Genomic DNA, 23,556 nt, shown 5'->3' with positions numbered 1-23,556 from the left:
AATGTGAATACCTTGCAGATGTTATTATCGATTCATATCATAATGTCAGCTGAAACACTGTGAAACATGCTTTTGAAGCAAGCATATATTTTTGGTGAGTATTATACCAAATCATAGTGATTGACACACATTACAATAATTTTATTATGTATGTATGCATTGTTTGTCATACATATGTACCCAAAGTCCCTTTGGAAATCATGTTGTAACCTTGAATAAGTTGAATCAAAGTGTTGATGTAACAGACGAGTCTCTTTTGCAGACTTGAACCAAGTTGTTGATTCTTTCTTATTGTTGTAATACTACCTATATTAAATCATTTTACATTATTGGTTCTTCAAAATTGGCAACACCAATGTCAATAGATGACATGGGGTGAAACAGTTACGGCTTTCTATCAACATAAATGATTCGCGCACAATGAAATGGATTCAAATCATGCCTTCAAGGAAAACATGCACTCATGCAGTCAATGTATCATAATTGTTAGATGAAGATCATGTAATCCACAGTTAGGGTTGGAAATGAGCCGAGTCGAGTCGAATCTGCCTGAGCTCGACTCGACTCGATAAGAATTGGTTCAGCTCGAAACTCGGCTCGAGTTCGACACAAACTATTTTTTCAGCTTGGGTTCGACTCGTTTAAAGTTCACGAATAGTTCGGTTTGGCTCGTTGGGTTCAGTTCGTTTGCTTGAGTCACATTACTCAAAAGTAAAAAAAAAAATTCTTTAGATCAATTTCTGCTAAAAAAATTGCTTATTTTCACCAATATTGTCATGTTTAGATCAATTTCTACAAAGTCATATTATCATGTTTAGATCAATTTATTCACATGGATTCAATTTCTACAAAAACCATTATTTATTTCCACCAACATTCATTGTTGCCTTCTTTTTATCCATTATCGTTGATTAACTTAGATCACTCAAAACATAATGAAGAAAGTAATAAAATGAAAAGAAAATATTATGAAGAGATTATAAATTAAAGGTAGAGCAAAACTTCACCTATGATTTCAAGTGACTAGTGAAACCAGAAAATGAAAAGGAAACAATGTTAATGTTTTTGGAAGATAGGGTATCTAAATTTGGAGAAAATGAAGGAAAGATTTGGAAAGTTCAAGGATATGAGGTTATCTTTTCATTCATAGTGGAAAGGAGGGTAAATTAATATTTTGGAAAAGAGAGTAAATTAAAGGTTCAATGTTGGAGACTACAATGCCTACACGTTGGAATTGGAAAGAGGTGTATGGTAATAACTTAAAATTTTAATTTTTTAAAGGGAAGTGAAAAGGTCAAGAAGGTATATGTTTAAAATACGATGGAAAAAATAACGATACATAATTTTTTTTTTAAATAAAAAAGTAAAGTTTAAGGTATAAATTTAAAGTGTGTGTGTGTATATATATATATATATATAATCGAGTAATCGAGTTAGTTCATGAATCAAACGAGTCGAACTATATATAGTTAATGTTCAGCTCGTTTAGCTAACAAACTTAATTTTTAGCTGAAGTTCGGCCCATTTGGTATTTTTAGCTCAAGTTCGGCTCATTTGTTTCATGAATCAGGTTCAACGAGATAATTGTCGAATCAAGTTTCGAACTATTTTCGAGTTGGTTCGGTTCATTGCTAGCCCTACCCACAATTCAAGTTTATTTTTTAATTCCGACGTAAGATTCCGACTCATTGACTACATGAATGCATGTTTTCCCTAACTGTGTAGTTTCCGGATACTTTGTTGGTCAATATTAGAGGTACTATACAATGGTTCACATGATTTGTCAATACAATTGAATCACATGAATTATGGACACAATTTTCATGATATGGGATGTCCGAACTCTAAACAAATTACCTCTTAAAGAAATTCCTTATGTCTTGCAAAGAAAACACAACAAGCGACTTTAGCAGAATAAGTAGCTTCTATATGAATTATTTGTAATCCGGTATTATTGAATTACATACAGTCAGAAGAGGTAATGAAAGACAATCAGATCCTCTCTGACCAGTACATAGTTCCACAAAATCACTTCACTATACACAAATATTTTCATGAAATCAAAACTAAAATCTACTCCGCATTTATCATTAACAATCCCAAGCTCTTCATATTTGGGCCTACCCTTTTCCCTTATGAACGTTTCTATGTTTCATGGTCAAACTCTTAGACCGCATACATGAACAATGTGGCTATGAATCTGTCTGCAATCCCGAGCTTTGATAAAGAATCATTCATTTGGCAGCATCATGAAAACATTGCCTGAATTCTCAATGCAAGAAGAATGTTGTCTGAAATCGATGATGACTATGTTAACTAGAATTCTTAGGTTGCTGCGTCACTTGTGAAACTCTGAGTGTTCCTCCAAGCTCAACAGGTACAAGAGGGATGAGGGAGTGTAGAACATCTGCAATCAAAGGGCGGTAGCACGGCTCTGGTTGCACACATAATACAGCCACAGCAGCAACCTATAAAGTACACAAATTCCATGTGGTAGTTAAGCAGAATGCTGCAAAAAATTGAAGATGTAGAGCAACGATAACTCCAGCAGGAACCTGGTTTTAGGTTTATGAGCCTATTTGAACAAGTTTCTTAAAAAAAAATAACTAAAAAGACAGTATTTAAAAAATCTTGTGATAATAGTATTGTTAAACAACTGATTACCACAAAAGATAAAATTAGCCTCCTTGTCAGTTTTTTAGAAGTTTTCTCAGTTAACTTATATATAAACTCGATAAGTTTGTGTTTAGACTCGGAGATTCTTAAACCTGGTATAAGTGCTTAGGATCCATTGTATTCTTAATCACATTATCCACAATGTTTGGAAGCTTGGATCTGTCTGTGAGCTGTGGCATGGCCTGCAATTAGAAGAAAAATAGCTCATTATCATTCATTTATCATATCAACCATATCTAATAATATGTTTGTTCGGCATTCATCTATTCTTTCTTGTGTTTCAAGTCAGTTTCAACGTGAATATTGAGAAGCTACAAAGTGGACACACGCCGTCAAAACAAACATATACTAATCAGATCAAACAACACATACCCATGTGACAATAGACTGGCATTGAGATGGTGTAAGTTTTTCCACAGGCTTTCTTCCTAATAGAAGCTCAAGAAGCACAACTCCAAAAGCATACACATCACTTTTATCTGTCAATTTACCTGTAAATATAATTTGAATGCAGTTTCCTTAGTAAATAATTCAATTTTTTTTTTTTTTTATGGATGAGTTTCACATTATTTCTAATTTAATTGTTGAATCAAGACCCCGCTTGGTTCCTTGCTTGCTAATTCTCCATGTTCTCCAAAAATCATTGCAGATGTGATCCATTTCATTTATACCTCATGCTAAAATATGACTATAATTAACAAAAAGGAAACTCTTAAAATTTAATTAAATTTCAACTGAATAATATAATGCTTATAGGTGTTTGATCTAGAAAAAACCTTCTAACGTTTCCCATCTTTCAGACAAGAATCAATTCCACCTCACTAATGCTTGCTGTCACAGTAGTTGTGCATAAATTTTAGATCCAACTCTCAAGATATTGTTTATTTTTCTTCATTATTATTATTATTATTATTATTATTATTATTATTATTATTATTATAATCATTAATATTTTGTTATCACTGACAAGAAGCACCTAGAGCAATGATACATATGAGACTGACATGTAAAAGTTGTCACTAAAAGTTGTTGGAAATTGGTTGTCAAAATATCATTCCTCTAATTTAATAGGTACATGCCCCATACGAGCACAAGATGCACAGTTCATACCTTTCAAACGGATCTCGATTGCGTGCGGTCAGAATATTGTGCCTTCATAGAGTCAACACATCAATGACCATTGAATCAAGATTAAACAATTCATATTTAAACTTGGTATTTTAGATTTGAAATAAAAATAAAAATCAGCATATTTTCTAGATTGTCCGAACTTGACCAAACAGCCACCAATGTACCGAATACTGAGTATGCGAATACATAGTATTCCAACTGCATGCCATTTCCCTTTCAAACCCACCTTAACCACCATACACAATTAATGCATCATGCATAAGGGTATTAAAAAAAGCAACATCTTAGATCTGGTCTGTTGAAAGTTTAACTATATACTCCCTCTGTCCCGTAATAGATGACCCATTTGAATTTTGACCTAACTTACTTTGACTGTATTTTTCTATTAATATATAAAGATAAATAATATCATATAAGATGTCGTTTGATTCGTCTTGATGAGTATTTTCAAAATATCAAATTTTCATAATTTTTTATGATATATAATTCAAGATATTTAAGCTCAAAGTTATGCATTGGCATGCGTAATAAGGTCAACTGTGTCAAGTATTATGGGACGGAGGGAGTATTAAATAACCATTCATAGATCAACTTGTATGACCAATGCATATGCATGAAATTGTACTAAGTTGAGCTGGCATACCATCTAAAAGATACTCTGGGGCAACATACCCCAATGTGCCTGAAAGCTTGATGTTATTCTTGTTCTGGGACCCATCAGTTATTGCAAGACCAAAATCAGAAAGCTGAATTCACCAACAAGTCATAGGGTCACAAAGAAATAAATGTGAACACAATAAATGTATAGCAATATAAGGAAAATAATTTATACATGAATTTCAACATAGTCTTTCTTTTTTTACCTTGGCATTGAAGTTTGCATCTAAAAGAATATTAGAAGATTTCAGATCTCTATGGATCACTGCAGGGTAGCAGTGCTCATGCAGATATTTTAAACCTCTGATTGACATTAATCAATAGTGTGTTCAGAAACATAGACATTAGAGCACATAGGAAAGGAATGGAAATTGATTAAAGAAGGTCACCTAGCTGTGTCAAGAGCAATCTTCATCCTCATATGCCAAGTCAATGCTGAGCCATGAGATGGTCCTTCACATAATCAATTTTTGGAAAATAGTGATTAGTATTATTTTATCATTGACCTCATTAACTTTTGATACGAGTCTTCTATTATCAGATAATAACAATAATTGAATGTAACCACGAAAGTTAGTTGTGTCGGACATTGACACTTAACAGACAACAGACACGTATCAGACAACAGACACACCTTCAAATTGAAATGTCGGTGCTATAAAGGTTGACATAACAATCATTGGTGAAATTTTTCCGTAACGATTATAATCACTTATATTAGTCTTAAAAGCGAAAGAGCGCAATTTAGAAGAGTCAAATCCAATAAAATAAGATATCAGAAACAATATTTTTACCATGTAATTGAGTTTCCAATGATCCATTTTGCATCAACTCATAGACAATAAACCTTGAATCCTCATTACTGCTACAGCCCAGTAGAGAAATTACATTTGGATGTTGAATTTTACTTAACAAATCCACCTCATTCTGGAAATTCATCCAACTATTCAATACAGTTTTTTCCAACTCTTCATTAAAAAAGAAAATTAAGTCAACAAAATAAATAAATAAATTATTAGCAAGAATTACCTCAAATTCTCTCTCAGCATATTGACATTCACAGTTCAACTTCTTGATGGCAACATCTAAATTATCATCCAACCTAGCCTTGTAAACACATCCAAAACCACCCTCACCTATGATGTTACTTTCCTTGAAATTTCCAGTGGCTTTTTCTAATTGCTTATAGTCAATGATTGGAACACACCCTTTCTTACCAACCAACCTCACAGAACTGAATTTACTCAAAAATGGAACTAAACGAAGCCCTTTTTCACCATCTAGACATACAAAAAACAGAACAGGGAAAAAAAAGCAACAAATTTTCAGACAACTCTTAATCAACACAAAATTTACATTTTCTTGTTTTCAATCTATGTAACCACTTTTTAGTCCCCAAAAATCACAACTATAGACACAATTTTTGCAATTTGCGAGGACTAAAAAGGCGATACAAGAACTAAAACAAAATTCGAGATAATTATAGGGACTATAACCATATTTAACACAAAATACCTGAGTTTTGAAGGTTTTTCTTTTTGGATTTTGAAGAATACTTGATGTAAAAAATCCAGAAGCTTAACAAACACAAAATGATAGCACCAAGTCCAGTGCTAGCTGCCACAAAAGCCATTACCTTTTTCATGTGTGAATCCATATTTTGATGTTCATCCCCCACATGAATATCTGATCAATATCAACATACAGTATATACCAAGTAAGCATGAAATCAAATACATTGTAAATAAAAATTAAAACTTTTTCAAATTTCAAACCATTAATAGCAATTTAAGAGAGTTTAAGAAAAAAGGGTAGGATTTAATTATCCAAATAATGAGAAATAGCAAAAAACACTAACAATGGCCTAAAAAAAAAACCACAAAACATTATTTGCATTTAGTTAAAGTAATGATTTTTTAATTTGAATTGATGGAGAGAGAGAGAGAGAGAGAGAGAGAGAGAGAGAGAGAGAGAGAGAGAGAGAGAGAGAGAGAGAGAATGTGCCTGGAGAGGAAGCAGATACAGCGATTGATGTAAGAATTGGTGAAATTTGAGGAGAGGGAACAAGAGGGTCTACTATAGAGGCAAGAATCCAAATGGGTTTGTGAGGAATAAGGAAGAACATAAAAAGAAGCTTCATTTTCATTGTTTCTATGAAAACATGTAAGATAGATGGAACATGAAAAGGAACACACATGCATTGCACACAGGGACACAAGTAAGAGTTTGTGAGCCACTTGAAAGTGAATGTGTATTTTTGTATCTTTGAGTCTTCACACACACTGTTTTTTTTTTAGCTTCAAAACAATAATAGTACTCACTTTTTAGTTGATATATTTTTTTAAGTTTAATTTTGATACATAGTGAATATAAATGTTCTTTTTAACAAATCATGATTCTATATGTTTTAAGCATGTGATTAGACTTAATGAAATTTTTGAAAGGATGAATCGTTTGAGAGAATTTAAGTTTGATTTTAGGGTTGAACAATTATTGATTAAACTATTTATCTTTTGATTGAATTCTGGATTAACGGAATTCTATTCCCTCAAAAGGATGGTTAATATAACAAAAAGTTGTTATGGAGAATGTTGATTGCTAACATGTACGTACCGAGTACAAGTTGCTGAACCAAATATAAAAAATATACGTTAAAAATTGTGCAGTCAACTTTTTAGAATTTTAACATTTATCATTTCCAATATAAAAATAGGGAAATGCTAACCGGTGCCCCCGGGGCACTGGTTAAGGGTATGAAAAAGGAAACTATATAGTAGTTAATGCATTGAAATTATGTAATTAATTTATAATAATGTCAAAAACAGTTTCTTTTTATGGTAATAATTCCCTTTTATGGTATGATTAACCAGTGCCCCGAGGGCACCGGTTAGCAGGACCCATAAAAATATTATATTTTTACTTAACTTGTGCCCTTGACACAAGATAACATGATCCATGTTTTACATTAAAAGTAATTATTAAAGTCAAGCGTTACTAATGATGACACGATTATAATTAGTTGACCGTCTAAAATATCTTTCCATATTTTACTTTTAAAAGTAATATCAATTGAGTTTAAATCTAAGATCTCCAACTCTTTCGACTTTATCTCAAACCAATTGAATTACGCAACCCTTATATATCCATTATTATTAGTGTTATTATTATTCACCTAATGTCAACTTTTCGTGGCAATGTATTATTTTTTAATCAATCAACTTACAATATATGAAAGGAAGTAACTACCATTTTTACTTATTTACCCATGCCTGATTTTGCAGTAAATTTTTCACTTACCATTTACAAGGTTATATATGTCTATTATGGCTGTCAAAACCACTTTTGGACTAATTAGTGCAAATTACTGCAGCTACTCCCTATTGTCCAACGGCTATACAATTCTCCCTCCTATTATACCCTTTTTTCTTCATTGAGAAGGAAACCAAACTGTTCACCATCATATCAGTTGCAGTGAGATAAAACTACTCCATTATTGTATATTTTCACTCTCTCTTAACTTTCAATATTCTTCTCAGAATCAAACCGGTCACCGCAAGCATCTTCTAAAATCTGCTTTCCTCTTCTAAAATCGATCCAACTGCCTCCCTCCAAGGTATGAAAAATCAATTTCGTTTTGTTTCCTCCGTATTCCGCTTTCCTTTCGTGATGCATGTTGATTGTTACACATTTATTTGGTGATTTTCAATCTATTTTATGAAGAACATTTAGATCTGTAAAAGTATAATGGTTATTTTTCTTCTTCTTTTTGTCATTTTCGTTTATTAATGGTTGCATGTAAGTTTAAGTGTTTCAAAGTTTTCATTTATGAGTTAAAAAGTTTGTAAAAGCCTTTATTTGGATTTTTTGGTGTGTTTATTAATGGTTTTTGTTGTAATCCTTCAAACTCCTTCAGGAGCTGTGTGTGTTTTTGGTTCAAGCTATCATTTTTAAAACTTAATCCTTTGTAAAAGTTATGATCTTTCATCAATCTTTGTGTTTTTTTGGTCTGTGGCCGGTTGTATGTTTCATGATGAGCAGATGATAGTTGTTTGATGATTTTGCTGGATTTATGAACAATCTGAATGTCTATACGTTTCTTTATATAATCATCGATGAAAGTTGTTTTTCATATTGTGAACTACACTAATCTATGTAAGCCCACTGTTAGGATGAACAAGGGAAAGAAGATTGCTATTACTCGTCCTTATGACAATGTGAAGGATGTGAATGACTCCAAAGATGTTTGGAGTCTTGCTGTCAGGGTCATGGATCTTTGGTGTGTTACTGGTAAGTACAGACAGGAGCAGTACTTGGAGATGGTAATTGCTGATAAGGAGGTGATATTCTATTCCTTAAATACATTATTTTAAATACTGCATTTTTAGTAAGAATGATTCAAGATTAAGACAAGATATATTTATGCAGAATGACATGATCCAGCTGACTGTTCCATATGAGGAACTTGCTAAATGGAAAGAAATCTTGAAGGAGAACAATACTTATACAATGCTAAATTTTAAGGTATTGAAAAACGATGTTGCGGTCAAAGCTTCGACTCATCCTTTCAGACTTGCAGTTTCAGGAGCAACCATTATCAAACCAGTTGATTTTCCTGCCATCCCTTTAGCCTCTTTCAGATTTAAAGACTTTGGAGAGATTCTGGCTGGAAACTACAGGAATGATCTGCTCATAGGTTAATATTTTAGTGCTTTCTCTATTATTGTGCATATAGATGTACCAACACTTATATTTTTTGTGTGTGTGTGCTTGCCAGATGTCATTGGAGCTTTCCAAGATATTACTAATACAAATAAAAAGGGAACAATCATAAGATCAGTCACTTTTCTTCTTAAGGATGCTAGGTGGTTTTTAGTTAAACTTATTAATTTATCCATATTCTAAGTATATACTAACTTTATTTGATATCATGCGTATAAATACAGTGGCCTAATGATTCATGCCACACTTTGGGATGAGTTTGCAAAGCAATTCTTTGATGCTTTTAACCAGGCAAATGGACCTGAAACAATCTTCATTGTTCTCAAGCATATGAGGGCTAGAGAAGCACAAGGTTCGCATAATAATCCTTAATCTATTTATTGTTATGCAAGTGTTTACACCATAGTTATAATCGTAATACTGTGTCTTGATGTCTATTTTGGCTGTTAGGTATTTATCCTTTGTGTGTCACCAATACCTGGTCTGGAACTAAGGTCATAATCAATGCTGAGATTCCTGAAATTGCTGAGTTTAAGACTAGGTATGTTTTACACAATTTTGCTTACACAATAAATTTTCGAGAACATTTGTTACTATGTTTTTAAATACTTCAACACAGATTTGCAGAACTTCCAATTGATGATGTCAATGCAAGCCAACAATTGTCACAACTTACCCAAGGATCTCAGATAACTCAACAAGGGGATATCATGAATAAGGCTCATTTTCTCACTCTTTCTGAGGTCAATCATGTGATGCATGTAAGATATTATTCCTATTATCAACAATATCAATATTGTTTTGAACTATTGTATAACTGTTTTGGTTATTGTTGTATGTTTAAGGAAACCATTTGTGTAACTATTGCTGAAATCAAAAAGATCAATGCCAACAAATATGGATGGATCTATGATGGATGCAATTTTTGTACTAAAGGTGTGAGGATGGATAATGGCCAACTCAAATGTAGAGGAAACCATATTAATGATGAAGCAAAACCCAGGTAGGTAGAGTTGATATTTATAAGAATTTGTTAGTATGGTTATAGTTGCACATAAGTTTCATTTACCTCAGATTCAATATTATTCGATCGGTCATATAAGTTATGCAATTATCTAACTTTAACATTAACTAATTAGATGAGTTACACATTCATATTAAAGGCTAAAATATGAGCATTATTATTTTCAGGTTTAGGGTTGAGGTTGAAGCTGTTTACAAGAATGATAAGGCAAAGTTTTTGTTATGGGACAATGATGTTGCATCCATAATAGGAATGTCTGCTCAGGAGCTGAAAGAACAGTTGGTTGAGGTTAACATTTTCCATTACTTCTAAATATAGTGTTGTTCCTTTTTAGATATGTGTCTAATGTTTATGAGTTCATAGATTGGTCAGTTTCATCCAACGGCTTATCCCCCAATTCTGGATCAAGTTGTGTGCCCACAGAAGGTTTTCAAAATCAAAGCTTGTCCTGGATCAAGTCCGTACTCTGTTATTCAAATTAGTGACAATGAAGGGCTTTTGAAAAATCTTGAAAAACAATTTGGATTGGGAGAGGTATATAACCTCGTGATTGTAGTCAATATTTTGAAGTTTCTATACAAATATATTTTAAATTTTTTCCATCAATGATTGTAGGCCAGTTCAAAGCTTGCCCTTCTTGATGAGGTGAAGGTTGATGAAGTGAAGGAGTCTCAAGAGTTAGTTGTTGATACTTTGAACACTGTAAGTTATTTATTTGTATACATGTCATTTTCAAAATAGTTTTTCCAAGTGTTTAACAACTAGCAACCTACATAAAATACTCAAATTATAGAGAATCCTCATATATTCCATTGAATGATTGTGCAGCAATCCCTCTGTGATGAAACCGATCCTTCCTGCAGTTCTGCGACCCCTCCTCCCAAAAGAAACTCGCAGGAAGATGTTGATTGGGTTGGTTCTACACAGGATGTTGAGGCAACCCAACTTTCTTCAACTAAGCTTGCCAAACAACCCAAGTTAGAGCCAAAGAACTAATCAGATCACCTTAACAAGAACACCTTTTATCTACCTTTTTTTGGTTAACTTTGACCTTTGGTTCTGAACAATTATCTAAGTACCATATGTTGGTCTTTTGCACTTATCTTGGCTGATGTAATATATTATCTAACCTATCCAAACATCGTGACTTTTGTTAAATGACTTCACTCACAAGCTATTTTGAATGACTACTACTACTTATGTGCTTGAATTCAAATGCAATATTAACTACTACATTTATAATACAATATTGACTGACAAACTGTTTATATATATATGTGACACCTAATAATCTTTTTACTAAAATTACATCATTATAGTATCAGATATTATAGAACATTAGTTACCATATATAGATGAAATTATATTAACCATATTTCAATAATGAACATCATTAAACCATAAATTCTCGGTTTTCTAAACATAATGATAATTATATTACACTTAGCCACAATATTACAAATATCTTAAATTGATAAAACGATACTCCCTCCGTCCCTTAATAAATGACTTAGTTGACAATATACATTATTGACTTGACATACTTTGACCATACTTTTATACTAATTCACAAAGATAAATAATATCATGTAAGATGTTGTTGGATTCGTCTCGATGAGTATTTTTAAAATATTAAATTTTTATAATTTTTTTTACTAGATAATTGAAGATATCAAAGATAAAACATATGCATTGGTATGTGTGTCAGAGTCAACTAGGTCATTTATTGAGGGACGGAGGGAGTAATAATTTATGCTATCTTTTATGTATTCATATGAAGTTAAATGTGATAATAATTTATGCTATCTTTTATGTATTCATATGAAGTTAAATGTGATTGAAAAAGTAGATTATAGATTTGGTATTGTACACCATACTTTGCTGCAATTGTTGTAGACTCTACCAAAAATTGTTCCCTCTATATCATTTTTATAATAGTTTCCAGCTAAACTCTAGCTTTGGAAGACGTGATCACACAAAAAAGCCTATGGCTGATCTGACTTCTAGATGTAATCATGTAATCTATATGTTGTCTTTCCAAGGCTGATTTCAAGTAAGAAATAATATAAACAATTTATAATAATAATTAGATTTATTTTTTTTGTTAATTATCTATAGCCTATTTTGGTGTAATCTCTTATTTCTAGACTGTGTTCAATCACATTTGACAAGTAGGAGGGAAAGTGAAATTTTTGAAATCAATTTTAAATTTAGATTTCAAATGTTAACTATTACAAATATATCATTTTACTTAGATATGGAGGGAAACAAAAATGTTTAAAAGTGCTAATTCACTCAAATATCATTTCACATACTAATAGTTTGTTCTTTTGCATTTCAACTCAAACTTCAAACATGGTGGATGAAGGAAAAGATGATGCTCATGTCAAAGATGCTAAAGCAAGACGACTTAGAAGAAAGGAAATTCTTCTGTCTAGGTTTCCCAAGAGACGAAAATCATATCTTTCAGCTTCTACAACTCCATTAGCTGATATCACCAACACTAATTTTACATCACAGAACACACAATCATCTACCAACAGGAACCACAAACTTATTCCTCCATTTAGGTTAATAAGAGACAATCAGAAACCAAGTTCAAGTGATATAACCTCTGCAAGACCGTTTTCATCCTTCAATCCAAATCCTTCTGTGTCAAATATTTCTGCATTATACAAACATGGAACACAAACTAGCTTGCCACAATTGCATAGTCCTGTTCCAAATTCAAAAAATGCATCCAGAGGTAATCCATTCTACAGACCAAAGCATCCTTTTCCAATCAATTCTCCAAATTATCATCGAACAAATTCAACATTACAGCAAAGGCCATTTTCAATGGATTCTCCATCTATTCTTAGAAGTCATGATCTAATGTCAAAGAGTCCGCCTAAAACCACAACTCCAAATTTCACGCAACCAACATCATCCAACTTCCAGATTCGAAATCCAAGAAAAGCCTCTACTTCTCATATGACTGGAATAAATTTATTAAATAGATTTGAGATGATTGATACAAATATTGCATCATCTTCAACTGCTGCTGAAAATGTTGACATCAATGATGAGAGTGATGGTTCTGCTAATAGTGAAGATTTCGAAGCATACAATGCAGTTCACCAGAGTGAGAGTGAATCTTCTGATGAAGATGATTTAACAGGCAGTCAATTCAGAGATAGTGCTCAATACCATACTCAAGGTAGTTTTTTGCACTATTTAAATTTAGATAAAACTGAAGGCAGTCAAATTGATTATTTTTTACCACATTCCTAATACATGTCTATTTATTGAGAACATTATTTTAGTTCTTATATTCAAGTATCCTAATTTATATAAATACATGTAGGATATTATGATATTGGTGATCCTGTCATAGAGTGTCAACGATGTGGAGCATGTATGTGGTATCAAGAGAGGAAAAATAAATCTAGAGAAAGTGCAAATCCTAAGTTTGGACTGTGTTGTGGTGATGGAACTATTCAATTACCATATTTAAGGAAACCTCCTGCATTGCTCAGCCATTTGATGTATGATCAGAACTCATCAGAATGTAAACATTTCCAACAAAACATAAGGTTGTATAATAGCATGTTTGCATTTAGTTCACCGGGATTTAAAGTGGACAAAAATATCAGGAGAGGTAGAGGACCACCTACAATTAGGATTCAAGGACAAGCATGTCACCGAATTGGCAGTATGATTCCAATGCCTGGACGTCCCCCAAAGTTTGCCCAGTTATATATATATGATACAGAAAATGAATTGCAACATCGGCTACAAGGTCTCAGGTACATAACAAGTTTATAGTTTATTAAATATTAACTATGATATTAGAATTGATATAGAATGTTGATATGTTTTTTGTTCTTAATGTAGCAATGCAAACCAGCTGGATATACAAATGATTGCAGCATTGCAAAAAATGCTTGATGAAAATAATGTTCATGCTAAGTCATTTAGAATGGCTCGCGATAGGTTGTGCGAAGGTGATGTCCAAAATTTGAAGTTAAAGCTCATCTCTGAGAGGACAACAGACGGACGTATCTATAATCAACCTACAGTTTCAGAAGTTGCAGCACTTATACTTGGTGATGTTGATTATGCTCCTAGAAGGGATATCATTATGGAAACACAATGTGGTGAGCTACAAAGGATAGATGAATTTCATCCTGCATACCTCGCCTACCAGTATCCACTTTTGTTTCCGTATGGTGAGGATGGGTATAGAGATGATGTTCTGCACAGAGATAAAAAGACAGGCAAAAAACCAAAGAGGGTTCATCTCACAATTAGAGAGTGGTTGGCATTTAGGTTACAAAGCAGACTTTTTGAACCGATGACAATCTTGTGTGCAAGAAGGCTATTTCTACAGTTTTTGGTTGATTGCTTTACCATGATGGAAGCTGATAGGTTGTCATGGTTAAGGAAAAATCAATCCAAGCTAAGAGTTGGTAAATACAAGTCTTTGAGTGAGAACCAAAACAAAGATCAACCAGAGTCATCAAAACAAGGTAAAAGAGTTGTGTTACCTTCGAGCTATACCGGTGGTCGAAGGTACATGGATCAACTTTACTTTGATGCTATGGCGATATCGAGTGCGGTTGGATTTCCAGATCTGTTCATAACTTTTACTTGCAATCCAAACTGGCCAGAAATTCAAAGATATGTAACATCAAAAGGTCTTAAACCACATGATAGACCTGATATTATAGCAAGAGTGTTCAAAATCAAGTTTGATCAACTACTTAAAGATTTGACGAAAAAACACCTCCTTGGAAAGGTCATTGCATGTGAGTAGCTATCAACTCTCTAATATACTATTAACTCCTATTTATAATTGCCATATGTTTGCTAACAAATAATTTCATTTTCTAAATTTCAGACATGTACACTATTGAATTTCAGAAGAGAGGTCTCCCACATGCACACCTTCTTATTTTCTTGCACCCGTCAAGCAAATATCCTACCCCAGAAGACATAGACAAGATTATTTCAGCTGAAATACCAAGTCCAGATAACAATCCACAATTGTACACATTGGTGGGCAATCACATGATGCATGGTCCGTGTGGATTAGCAAATAAAAAATCCCCTTGCATGAATAACAAAGATCGTTGTACTAAATTCTATCCAAAGAAATTTCAGGAATCAAGTATTGTTGATCATGAGGGTTATCCTGTCTATAGAAGAAGGGATAATGGCAGTCATATTTTAAAGAATGGAATTGCATTGGACAATCGGTCAGTTGTTCCATATAATCCGCATTTGTTAATGAAGTATGAAGCTCATATAAACATGGAGTGGTGCAACCAATCCAGCTCAATCAAGTATCTCTTTAAATACATTAACAAAGGGTATGATCGAATAACTGCAGCTGTTGTGTCTGATGGTTCAACAAGTAGAAGTCCAGATAACAGTCAGGATGAAATCAAGAAGTACCTTGATTGTAGATATGTTTCACCAAGCGAAGCTTGCTGGCGCATATTTAAATATCCTATTCATGGAAGAAAACCATCTGTTGAAAGGTTATTTTTTCATTTGCAAGGCGAACACTCAGTATATTTCAATGATTATGAACATATAGATGATGTGATGCTGAGACCTTCGGTTACAGAGTCGATGTTTACATCGTGGCTGCAGTGCAATGCTAAGTACGCTGAAGCTAAGACACTTACATATGCCAAATTTGTGTCTAAATTTGTATATGTCAAAGCTAAACGTACTTGGACACCAAGGAAAAGGGGTTTTGCAATAGGAAGGTTGATGTGGGTGCCACCAACCACAGGAGAATTGTTCTACTTGAGACTGATGTTAACCAAAGTCCAAGGACCAACCTCTTATGAGGACATCAGAACTGTTAACAATGTTTGTTACGACACCTATAGAGAGGCATGTTTTGCAAGTGGATTTTTGATGGATGACAAGGAATACATTGCTGCTATTAAAGAAGCAAGTGTTTGGGGTTCTGGACTTTTTCTTAGATTGTTATTTGTTACTTTGTTGATCGCAAGTTCAATGCACAGGCCAAAACATGTTTGGGAAAAAACATGGCAATGGCTAAGTGATGGTATTCTTTATGAACAAAGAAGATTGGCAAACAATCCAGGTAAACATGCCTTTTTTGCTTATCATCTCTTAATAATTATATGATCTTCAAATGTAAAAATCAATTTCTACATTTGGCATCTAATTACTTTTATCATGTGCAAGGTTTAATGCTTACTGAAGAACAAATTAAAAACTTAACATTGACCGAGATTGAAAGGCACATGGAAAGAAATAGAAGGAGTTTGAAGGATTACAAAGGATTTCCATATCCTGAAGGATACATTGTCGAACAACTTGGAAACCGACTGATTTATGATGAATTAAATTACAATGTCAACGAGTTGGATGCAGAATTTCAACAACTCTTTGCTACATTAACAGGTATACACTAATTTAGCATTTTCTGGAACATTTTCAAAATAGTTTATTATATTGACACAAATTTTACTTATTTTTGAAACAGATGAACAACGCAACATCTACCATAAAATAATGTCATCTGTTAGTAAAGAGAAAGGAGGTGTGTATTTTTTACACGGTTATGGTGGTACTGGTAAAACATTTATGTGGCGAACTTTGGCGGCAAGGATAAGGAGCCGTGGTAAGATTGTTTTGACAGTTGCTACAAGTGGTATAGCATCTCTTTTGCTACCAGGAGGAAGGACAGCACATTCTAAGTTCAAGATACCTGTACCTGCCTTTGAGAACTCCAGCTGTAATATAGATGGTACAAGTGAACTTGCACAACTTTTAAAGATGACCAAATTGATCATATGGGACGAGGCTCCCATGGCTCATAGGTTTTGCTTTGAAGCTCTAGATAGAACTCTCAGAGACATTATGTCCTCAGATAAAATTTTTGGTGGAAAAGTTGTGGTATTTGGAGGTGACTGCCGACAAATATTACCGGTTATACCCAGAGCCAATCGCTCAGACATAATTAATGCTACAATAAATTCCTCCTACATATGGGATTCATGTGAAGTTCTTACTCTGACCAAAAATATGCGTCTTCAACAGAATGCAATGTCATCAGATAATCAGGAATTGAAAAACTTCTCTGATTGGCTCTTGAAAGTTGGCGAAGGAAAGCTATCCGAGCCAAATGATGGAATTGTGGAAATTGATATACCAGCCGAGTTTTTAATACATGATTTTGATAATCCAATACAGGCTATATTCCAGAGTACATATCCAGATTTCTTGAATTACTACAATGATCCTCAATACTTACAATCAAGAGCAATTCTGGCTTCAACAATAGAATGTGTTGAAGAAATAAATGACTACATACTCTCATTGATTCCAGGTAACTTTTCAAACGAATATATTACATTATTTATGTATTTACACCTGAAAGAGAAACATGACTCCAATCCATATTTATTATATTGTATAGGAGAAGAACAAGAATACTTAAGTTCTGATGAGATTGACAGGTCAGAGATCAATGATGAATGTCAATCATTTGATATCTTAACACCAGAATTTTTAAATTCCCTGAGATGCTCAGGTCTGCCTGGTCATAAACTTAAGTTGAAAGTAGGAACTCCTATCATGCTTATGAGAAATATTGACCAATCAATGGGATTATGCAATGGTACTAGACTTATTATTACTAGAATGGCCAACCATGTTCTTGAAGCGAAAATCATGTCAGGTACAAATATAGGAAGCATGACTTACATTCCAAGAATGGATATGTCTCCTTCCCAATCCCCATGGCCATTTAAGCTTACCAGAAGACAATTTCCTATTATAGTTTCTTATGCCATGACTATCAATAAATCTCAAGGTCAATCACTAGACAGTGTAGGTTTATATCTTCCAACATCCGTATTTAGTCACGGTCAATTGTATGTTGCTATGTCGAGGGTAAAGAGTAAGGCTGGATTAAAGATATTAATTCATGACAAGGACAAAATCCCACTGTCAACTACCATGAATGTAGTCTACAAGGAAGTTTTTGAAAATCTATGATGTAAGTTAACTCATTCCTACAATTTCGTTTTAAATTTATGATGCACTGATTTTATCTACCTATGATCATAAACTACACTTACTTATCTTCTTCCTTTTTAAATTTAGGTGCACAAGAGATTAATGGACTCACATAGCAACAACGTAGAAGTTGACTTCATTTCTTTTTTTGGTTGGACCTGATATAGGTGCATAACGGATTAATGGATTCACATAGTAACAACATCCAAGTTCAATTGAACTTTTCCACAGTTATCATTTAACTTGGACATTGTTGCTATTTTGATTGAGGAAACATTAATTCAGTTTACTATGTGTAACTAATGACATATATTATTATCTTATAAGTGCAACTATAAAGTTTATATTTAAGTCTTGAAAAGTGGTTGCAGCTAAATCAATTCATAATTATTTATATTACACATGAAGTAGTATAATTGCATCCAAATTCCACTATATGACAAGTTACTGATACACGCATGCTACACACCTGCACTTTGTAAGTACCCAACTTGCATGCATAACACATCTTCTATACTTGAATAGTATTACAACTTGAATTGTCAAATCATCAATAAAACCAACATGTATGTTTTCTTATTTTTAGTCAAAGTACCAGTAAGATGTTGGAGAAATATAGGACATGTGAATGGTTGTAGTGGCACCAAACAAAGTACACAAATATAACACCTGCAGCTTTGAATTTGTCTTATTGTACACCATTCACTACTACATTTCTTGAATTTGTCCTATTGTGCACACATTCACTACTACATTTCACAATATCACGTGCTTATACCATGTGCTATCCGTCAAAAGTTTAAGAGAGCACAGTCTAGCTATTTGAATTGGCAAATCACCTACATTTATGTTCTTATTTTTAGTGAAATGTATTGTACGATCTTATCACAAGGTGAGAGACGATTTTGGTTTCATCCTTACCAAATCAACTACAAAAATTTATAACATATTGAATTATATAATTTAATAATATTTATATTTCCTCTATATATAGTAGTGAATGCAATATCATACCATTCATCAACTCAAAATTGCCAGAGAAAAATGAATGCACAACAAATTATAACGAAACTTCAAACTGATCCAATTGAGGTTTTTTCGGTGGTTCGATTAGCATTTCAGGTTTTAATTCATTCTTCTTATAAATTATTTTTGCCTCATTCATACTTCTTAATCAATAATAACATCTATATAATTTTTTTTTATTTCAAATTAGAACTATGCTGAGGTTGATCAAAGGTTTGTCAACAAAAATCATCACTGCCTCAGGGGTACATGGAAACTTTTAAACGAAGAAGGAGGATTTCATGAACTCAAGTTCAACAAAAACTCATATATTCCAACAATAACAGATGGCTGGGCGGAGATTAAGGAATACCACGAAATTCCTGATAATGCTGAAGTTGTGTTCTCTTTCTATGACATAGATCTCTTTGCCATTTGCATGTTAAGAGAAATTGATGATCCAAAGACATTACCGAAATTTCATAGTCGTAGTCTCCTTCCAAAAGAAACATTTTTCTTTGATCAAGGGGTTAATGATATGCTCTTGAAAAGGCCTACAATCGTTAAGTTCATCAATTATATAATTATTACTATACATTTTTAATATTTTTTATTTTGTTTTCTATATTTTAATATTAGTGTATTAATATTCCTTATTTCCTTTAATTTTTTGTTTTCTATATTTTAAATATAATTACATGTTCTGTCTAACTTTAATTTTTTTATTCTACAGAGAATTTCAAACCATTTTGGTGAGTTTCTAAAAAAAAAAAAGTATGAGATGCTTGCTTGCTGCCATGATCAAGGAACATTTGAAGCGTTTCAAGTCTTTATTTGTAACAATGAAAAATCGACTGTTGAATTGGGAGTGGGCTGGGACAAATTATGCCGAGCAAATAATTTCCAGCCAGGAATCATCCGATTCAAATTTACTACAAATAGTCCTCATTGTATGTGCCATGTTTATCAACTCTCCATCCATGGATCAGGGTCTACTTCAAATACTATTCAGTGAAACTTATGTATTTATTATGTGCTTTTATTAAATAAATTAACAATTATGTAATGTTGTTGTGTTAACTAGACTATTTTTTTTTATTTGAACCTAATTATTGTCTAATATTTTAGTACAACTCTTTTAATTAGCATTTTATTTGTGTAACTTAAACATTATAATGTTTGTATATTACCTTATATTATTAACAACTTTTATAAATAATGTTTATTGCTTATTACACGTAAGCTTTAATGCAGCTCATACACTGTTACAATATGCCAACCAACCGTGATTGACTATTCAGCCACCAACAGAGACGTGTTCAGCCTTATTTCAGCCTTTGCATCTTCCAATAAGTGTAACAGTTGCTTTTCACATATCTTATTCTACTACTTTTCATTATCTCTACTTCATACATATAAATAGACCTTCCATCAAAAACCAACTCACTTATCTCAGTATCATATTTTTCATTCAAATTGTTGTAAACATTTAACTTTCAGTCCACTAACAATGGAGTCCAGTGCTTCCTCTATCAGTGAACTACCATCAAATCAAAGAAAAGGGCAATCCAGCAGAGCTCCATTGATGACAATTGAATCCAATAGACCTTCTTTCTTAGCTGTTTGCACAGAGGTATTACTAACATAACTTAATAAATTTTCTCAATATCTCTTTCTTCAGTTTTATTTACATGCTACACCACTAACATACTTTTTTTTATTTTCTAGATTATTTGCGAATTAGATCCACTTTTTGTTGCAGAATATTTCGATGAACTACAAGAACAATGGATGCTACAAGATGGTATTGGCAATTGTCATCAAGTTGAATTTAACAAAATCCTCACCATACCAATACTTACTACCGGTTGGCATCAATTTAGAGATTTTTATCATATCACATTGAATCCACTTATGTCTTTCACATATTTAGGTCATAGTGTATTCCAAATCAAAATATTCGATGGTTCTACACCAAAAAATGAATATCCACGTTACCATAGATTGACTACTTGCATTACTCGAGATCTAACATATCAACTCACAGTTCCAGAAAATTCAATTGTTAGTTCAAAATTGGTAAGCCTTTATATATTTATATTTTATTTTCTAATATTACTTATTACAGATTCCATTTTATACAACTCTATAAATATTTCACTATGTTATATCATTTCTTTGGTGTTACAGATTTTACCAACTGATCTTGGCAACTTTTTACAAGCTAAAAACCATGAATATCTTAGATTATGTGGAACAGCTAACAACGTCACAATATGTAAATTGCTATTTATAAATGATCCACAAACAAATACCACAATTGTTATAATTGGAAGTGGATGGAGAAGATTTTGCTTAAGCAATCGCATTGCTCCTGGGACTCTTCTAGAATTTAAGTGTGACTCTGTCATGGCAAAAAACATCATTTTTGTATTTAGATTAACTAGACAATATTAAAAGTCTACTATTCTTATTGCTAAATTTATTGTGTAACTTTGACTATCAAATGTTTTCCTATGTACTTCTTACAATAAATTTATATTTCCTTTTCTTTATAATTATTACTACTGTTGTAGCAGGGTCTTTTGAAATGATCAAATTGGTGCCTAATAAAGCAACTTTCCGCAATTATCTACTTCTAATATATGAAAGCAACTCATTTTTTCACTATCCGCAATAAACGTAATTATTTTGGAACGTACCCTGTCGATAAGCGCGGCGAAGCCGCGCCGTACAGCGCGGCAAAGCCGCGCTACCCGTGCTGTAGCACGGGTATCTCGACTAGTTGAAGTGATAGAAAAGAACGTAAAAAGGGCATAGAAATTTAAATCCCTTTTGAGCCTACTTTTGTGCAATGTGTCTTGCTGTATTTGTCACTTTTTCAATCTTTTGTTTCGATTTATTTAGCTGACTTTTTTCTCTCGCTTTCTCAGCTATAAGAAAAAGAGAGGGACCGCGACAATAATTAACAGCTGAAATTTAATTTAATTTTAGGTTGATTGGCAACGGCAAGAAAATGATGTTCACTTGTCAAATTATCCTTTTAAGATTACAAGATCAAACTCTTAATATTGAGCTAATACTTTATGGACAAAATAAAAAATGAAAATTTAGAATCCTTTTAAAGCAAGTTTTATGGTGGTCCATTGTATATTAGTACTATAAAATCATCTAAAATACCAACAACGATCGATAAACTTACAATTTTATTCATTCTAAAGATTAAATGGTGGCATACTTGAGTCAATTTGACAAAAAATAAGCAAAAGTTTATATGAGTTGAATTTCGAAACACATTTGTTATCTCTTGTTTTTTTCCAGTGCCAATTTTGATAGAATCTCTTTGGAGATTGGTAGCTCACTAGCCAGCACCAATTTTGATCGAATCTCTCTGAAGATTGGTAGCTCACTTGATCAAGCTAAAAGTTTTAAGAAGTTAAGTTAAATGTTTAGAGGTAGATTTATGTCAAGGAAAAAAAAATGTTTACATAACAATTAATATATAAACATTTTCTATTTCAATCATTGTTGGAATTTCAATTAATTTTCAGGCACGGATTCACACTAAACCATATATCAAATTGCTCAATCGTAGAACATGCATCCTCTAATGACATCTAGTAATCCCTTATTTCATAATATTGACATACAAGTCGAAATCAAATAGTTGGGATTTGGATGAACAAGTCAAATTTCAGCTAAGATTACTGATAGAAAAAGAGTGAGAGCCAAAAAAAAAAGTTGTTGCACAAAAAAAGGAAAATATTTGAAGAAGAAATTCCAAAAAGTGCCTCATAAATTTCAAAAATAGCTAACTATACCTTTCTTAAAGATACCGAGATGAATATATTTGTGATGACAAAGTTTACACATATTCTTCCTTAAAAAGCTTTTAAGTTGCGAATGTTACGTGTGGAATGCAACATTTGAGATTTGTCAAAACAAATTGAATTGTCCTATCTCAAAAAAAAAAAAAAAAATTGAATTGCTAATAAGTAGAAAAAAAGGTGAGAGTCAAGAAACTTTGTTACACAAAAAAAAAAAGGAAAAAATATTTGAAGAATAAATGCCAAAATGTATTTCATTAATTTGAGAAGCAGCTCACGATGCATAATATTTTTAAACATACCCATATAAGTCAATTACAAAATATAGATTCTTTTGCTATTCGTATATAATGACATATCACAAGAAAAAATAATCAAAAGAAATACATTACATCTATATAAGTCAATTGCGTGATACTCTTGCTGTATTATTTTCCTCAATGTCAACAAAATGTTACATCACAACAT

At 32.6% G+C, this 23,556-nt stretch overlaps 6 protein-coding genes and 1 long non-coding RNA gene across 7 annotated transcripts; 6 read left to right on the top strand and 1 right to left on the bottom strand.

Moving 5' to 3' along the window:
- Positions 1-1,905: 1,905 nt before the first annotated feature.
- Positions 1,906-6,712, bottom strand: LOC11428044 (probable receptor-like protein kinase At1g80640). The gene is made up of 10 exons (XM_003604548.4): positions 6,469-6,712; positions 5,980-6,150; positions 5,494-5,744; positions 5,259-5,391; positions 4,854-4,917; positions 4,671-4,767; positions 4,451-4,553; positions 3,049-3,167; positions 2,769-2,858; positions 1,906-2,468 (listed from the first exon to the last, which is right to left on the bottom strand). The coding sequence occupies exons 1-10, from the start codon at positions 6,659-6,661 to the stop codon at positions 2,313-2,315; spliced, it is 1,377 nt and encodes a 458-aa protein (XP_003604596.1). The 5' UTR covers positions 6,662-6,712; the 3' UTR covers positions 1,906-2,312.
- A 1,864-nt stretch (positions 6,713-8,576) lies between these two features.
- On the top strand, positions 8,577-10,519 carry LOC11428043 (replication protein A 70 kDa DNA-binding subunit C). Its single transcript, XM_003604547.3, has 8 exons — positions 8,577-8,801; positions 8,890-9,157; positions 9,239-9,326; positions 9,408-9,535; positions 9,634-9,724; positions 9,803-9,944; positions 10,029-10,186; positions 10,375-10,519. Exons 1-8 carry the CDS (start codon positions 8,577-8,579, stop codon positions 10,517-10,519), a joined length of 1,245 nt encoding a protein of 414 aa, XP_003604595.3.
- Positions 10,520-10,576: 57 nt separating this feature from the next.
- Positions 10,577-11,341, top strand: LOC120580039 (uncharacterized). The gene is made up of 3 exons (XR_005645669.1): positions 10,577-10,741; positions 10,823-10,909; positions 11,036-11,341. It is a non-coding gene; the product is annotated as an uncharacterized lncRNA (long non-coding RNA).
- A 1,221-nt stretch (positions 11,342-12,562) lies between these two features.
- Positions 12,563-16,647, top strand: LOC112421360 (uncharacterized). The gene is made up of 5 exons (XM_024782878.2): positions 12,563-13,406; positions 13,554-13,995; positions 14,084-14,997; positions 15,090-16,313; positions 16,418-16,647. The coding sequence occupies exons 1-5, from the start codon at positions 12,563-12,565 to the stop codon at positions 16,645-16,647; spliced, it is 3,654 nt and encodes a 1,217-aa protein (XP_024638646.2).
- An 86-nt stretch (positions 16,648-16,733) lies between these two features.
- On the top strand, positions 16,734-18,339 carry LOC120580256 (ATP-dependent DNA helicase PIF1-like). Its single transcript, XM_039833831.1, has 2 exons — positions 16,734-17,564; positions 17,655-18,339. The coding sequence occupies exons 1-2, from the start codon at positions 16,748-16,750 to the stop codon at positions 18,233-18,235; spliced, it is 1,398 nt and encodes a 465-aa protein (XP_039689765.1). The 5' UTR covers positions 16,734-16,747; the 3' UTR covers positions 18,236-18,339.
- Positions 18,340-19,264: 925 nt separating this feature from the next.
- LOC120580280 (uncharacterized) lies at positions 19,265-20,343 on the top strand. Its single transcript, XM_039833905.1, has 3 exons — positions 19,265-19,378; positions 19,473-19,823; positions 19,995-20,343. Exons 1-3 carry the CDS (start codon positions 19,301-19,303, stop codon positions 20,274-20,276), a joined length of 711 nt encoding a protein of 236 aa, XP_039689839.1. The 5' UTR covers positions 19,265-19,300; the 3' UTR covers positions 20,277-20,343.
- Positions 20,344-20,620: 277 nt separating this feature from the next.
- On the top strand, positions 20,621-21,718 carry LOC112420738 (uncharacterized). The gene is made up of 3 exons (XM_024780354.2): positions 20,621-20,894; positions 20,990-21,340; positions 21,452-21,718. The coding sequence occupies exons 1-3, from the start codon at positions 20,772-20,774 to the stop codon at positions 21,716-21,718; spliced, it is 741 nt and encodes a 246-aa protein (XP_024636122.1). The 5' UTR covers positions 20,621-20,771.
- Positions 21,719-23,556: the final 1,838 nt, after the last annotated feature.

This window comes from Medicago truncatula, chromosome 4 (assembly GCF_003473485.1).
Source record: "Medicago truncatula cultivar Jemalong A17 chromosome 4, MtrunA17r5.0-ANR, whole genome shotgun sequence".
Classification (NCBI taxonomy): Eukaryota; Viridiplantae; Streptophyta; class Magnoliopsida; order Fabales; family Fabaceae; genus Medicago; species Medicago truncatula.
This window is presented reverse-complemented; position numbering and strand designations above follow the sequence as displayed.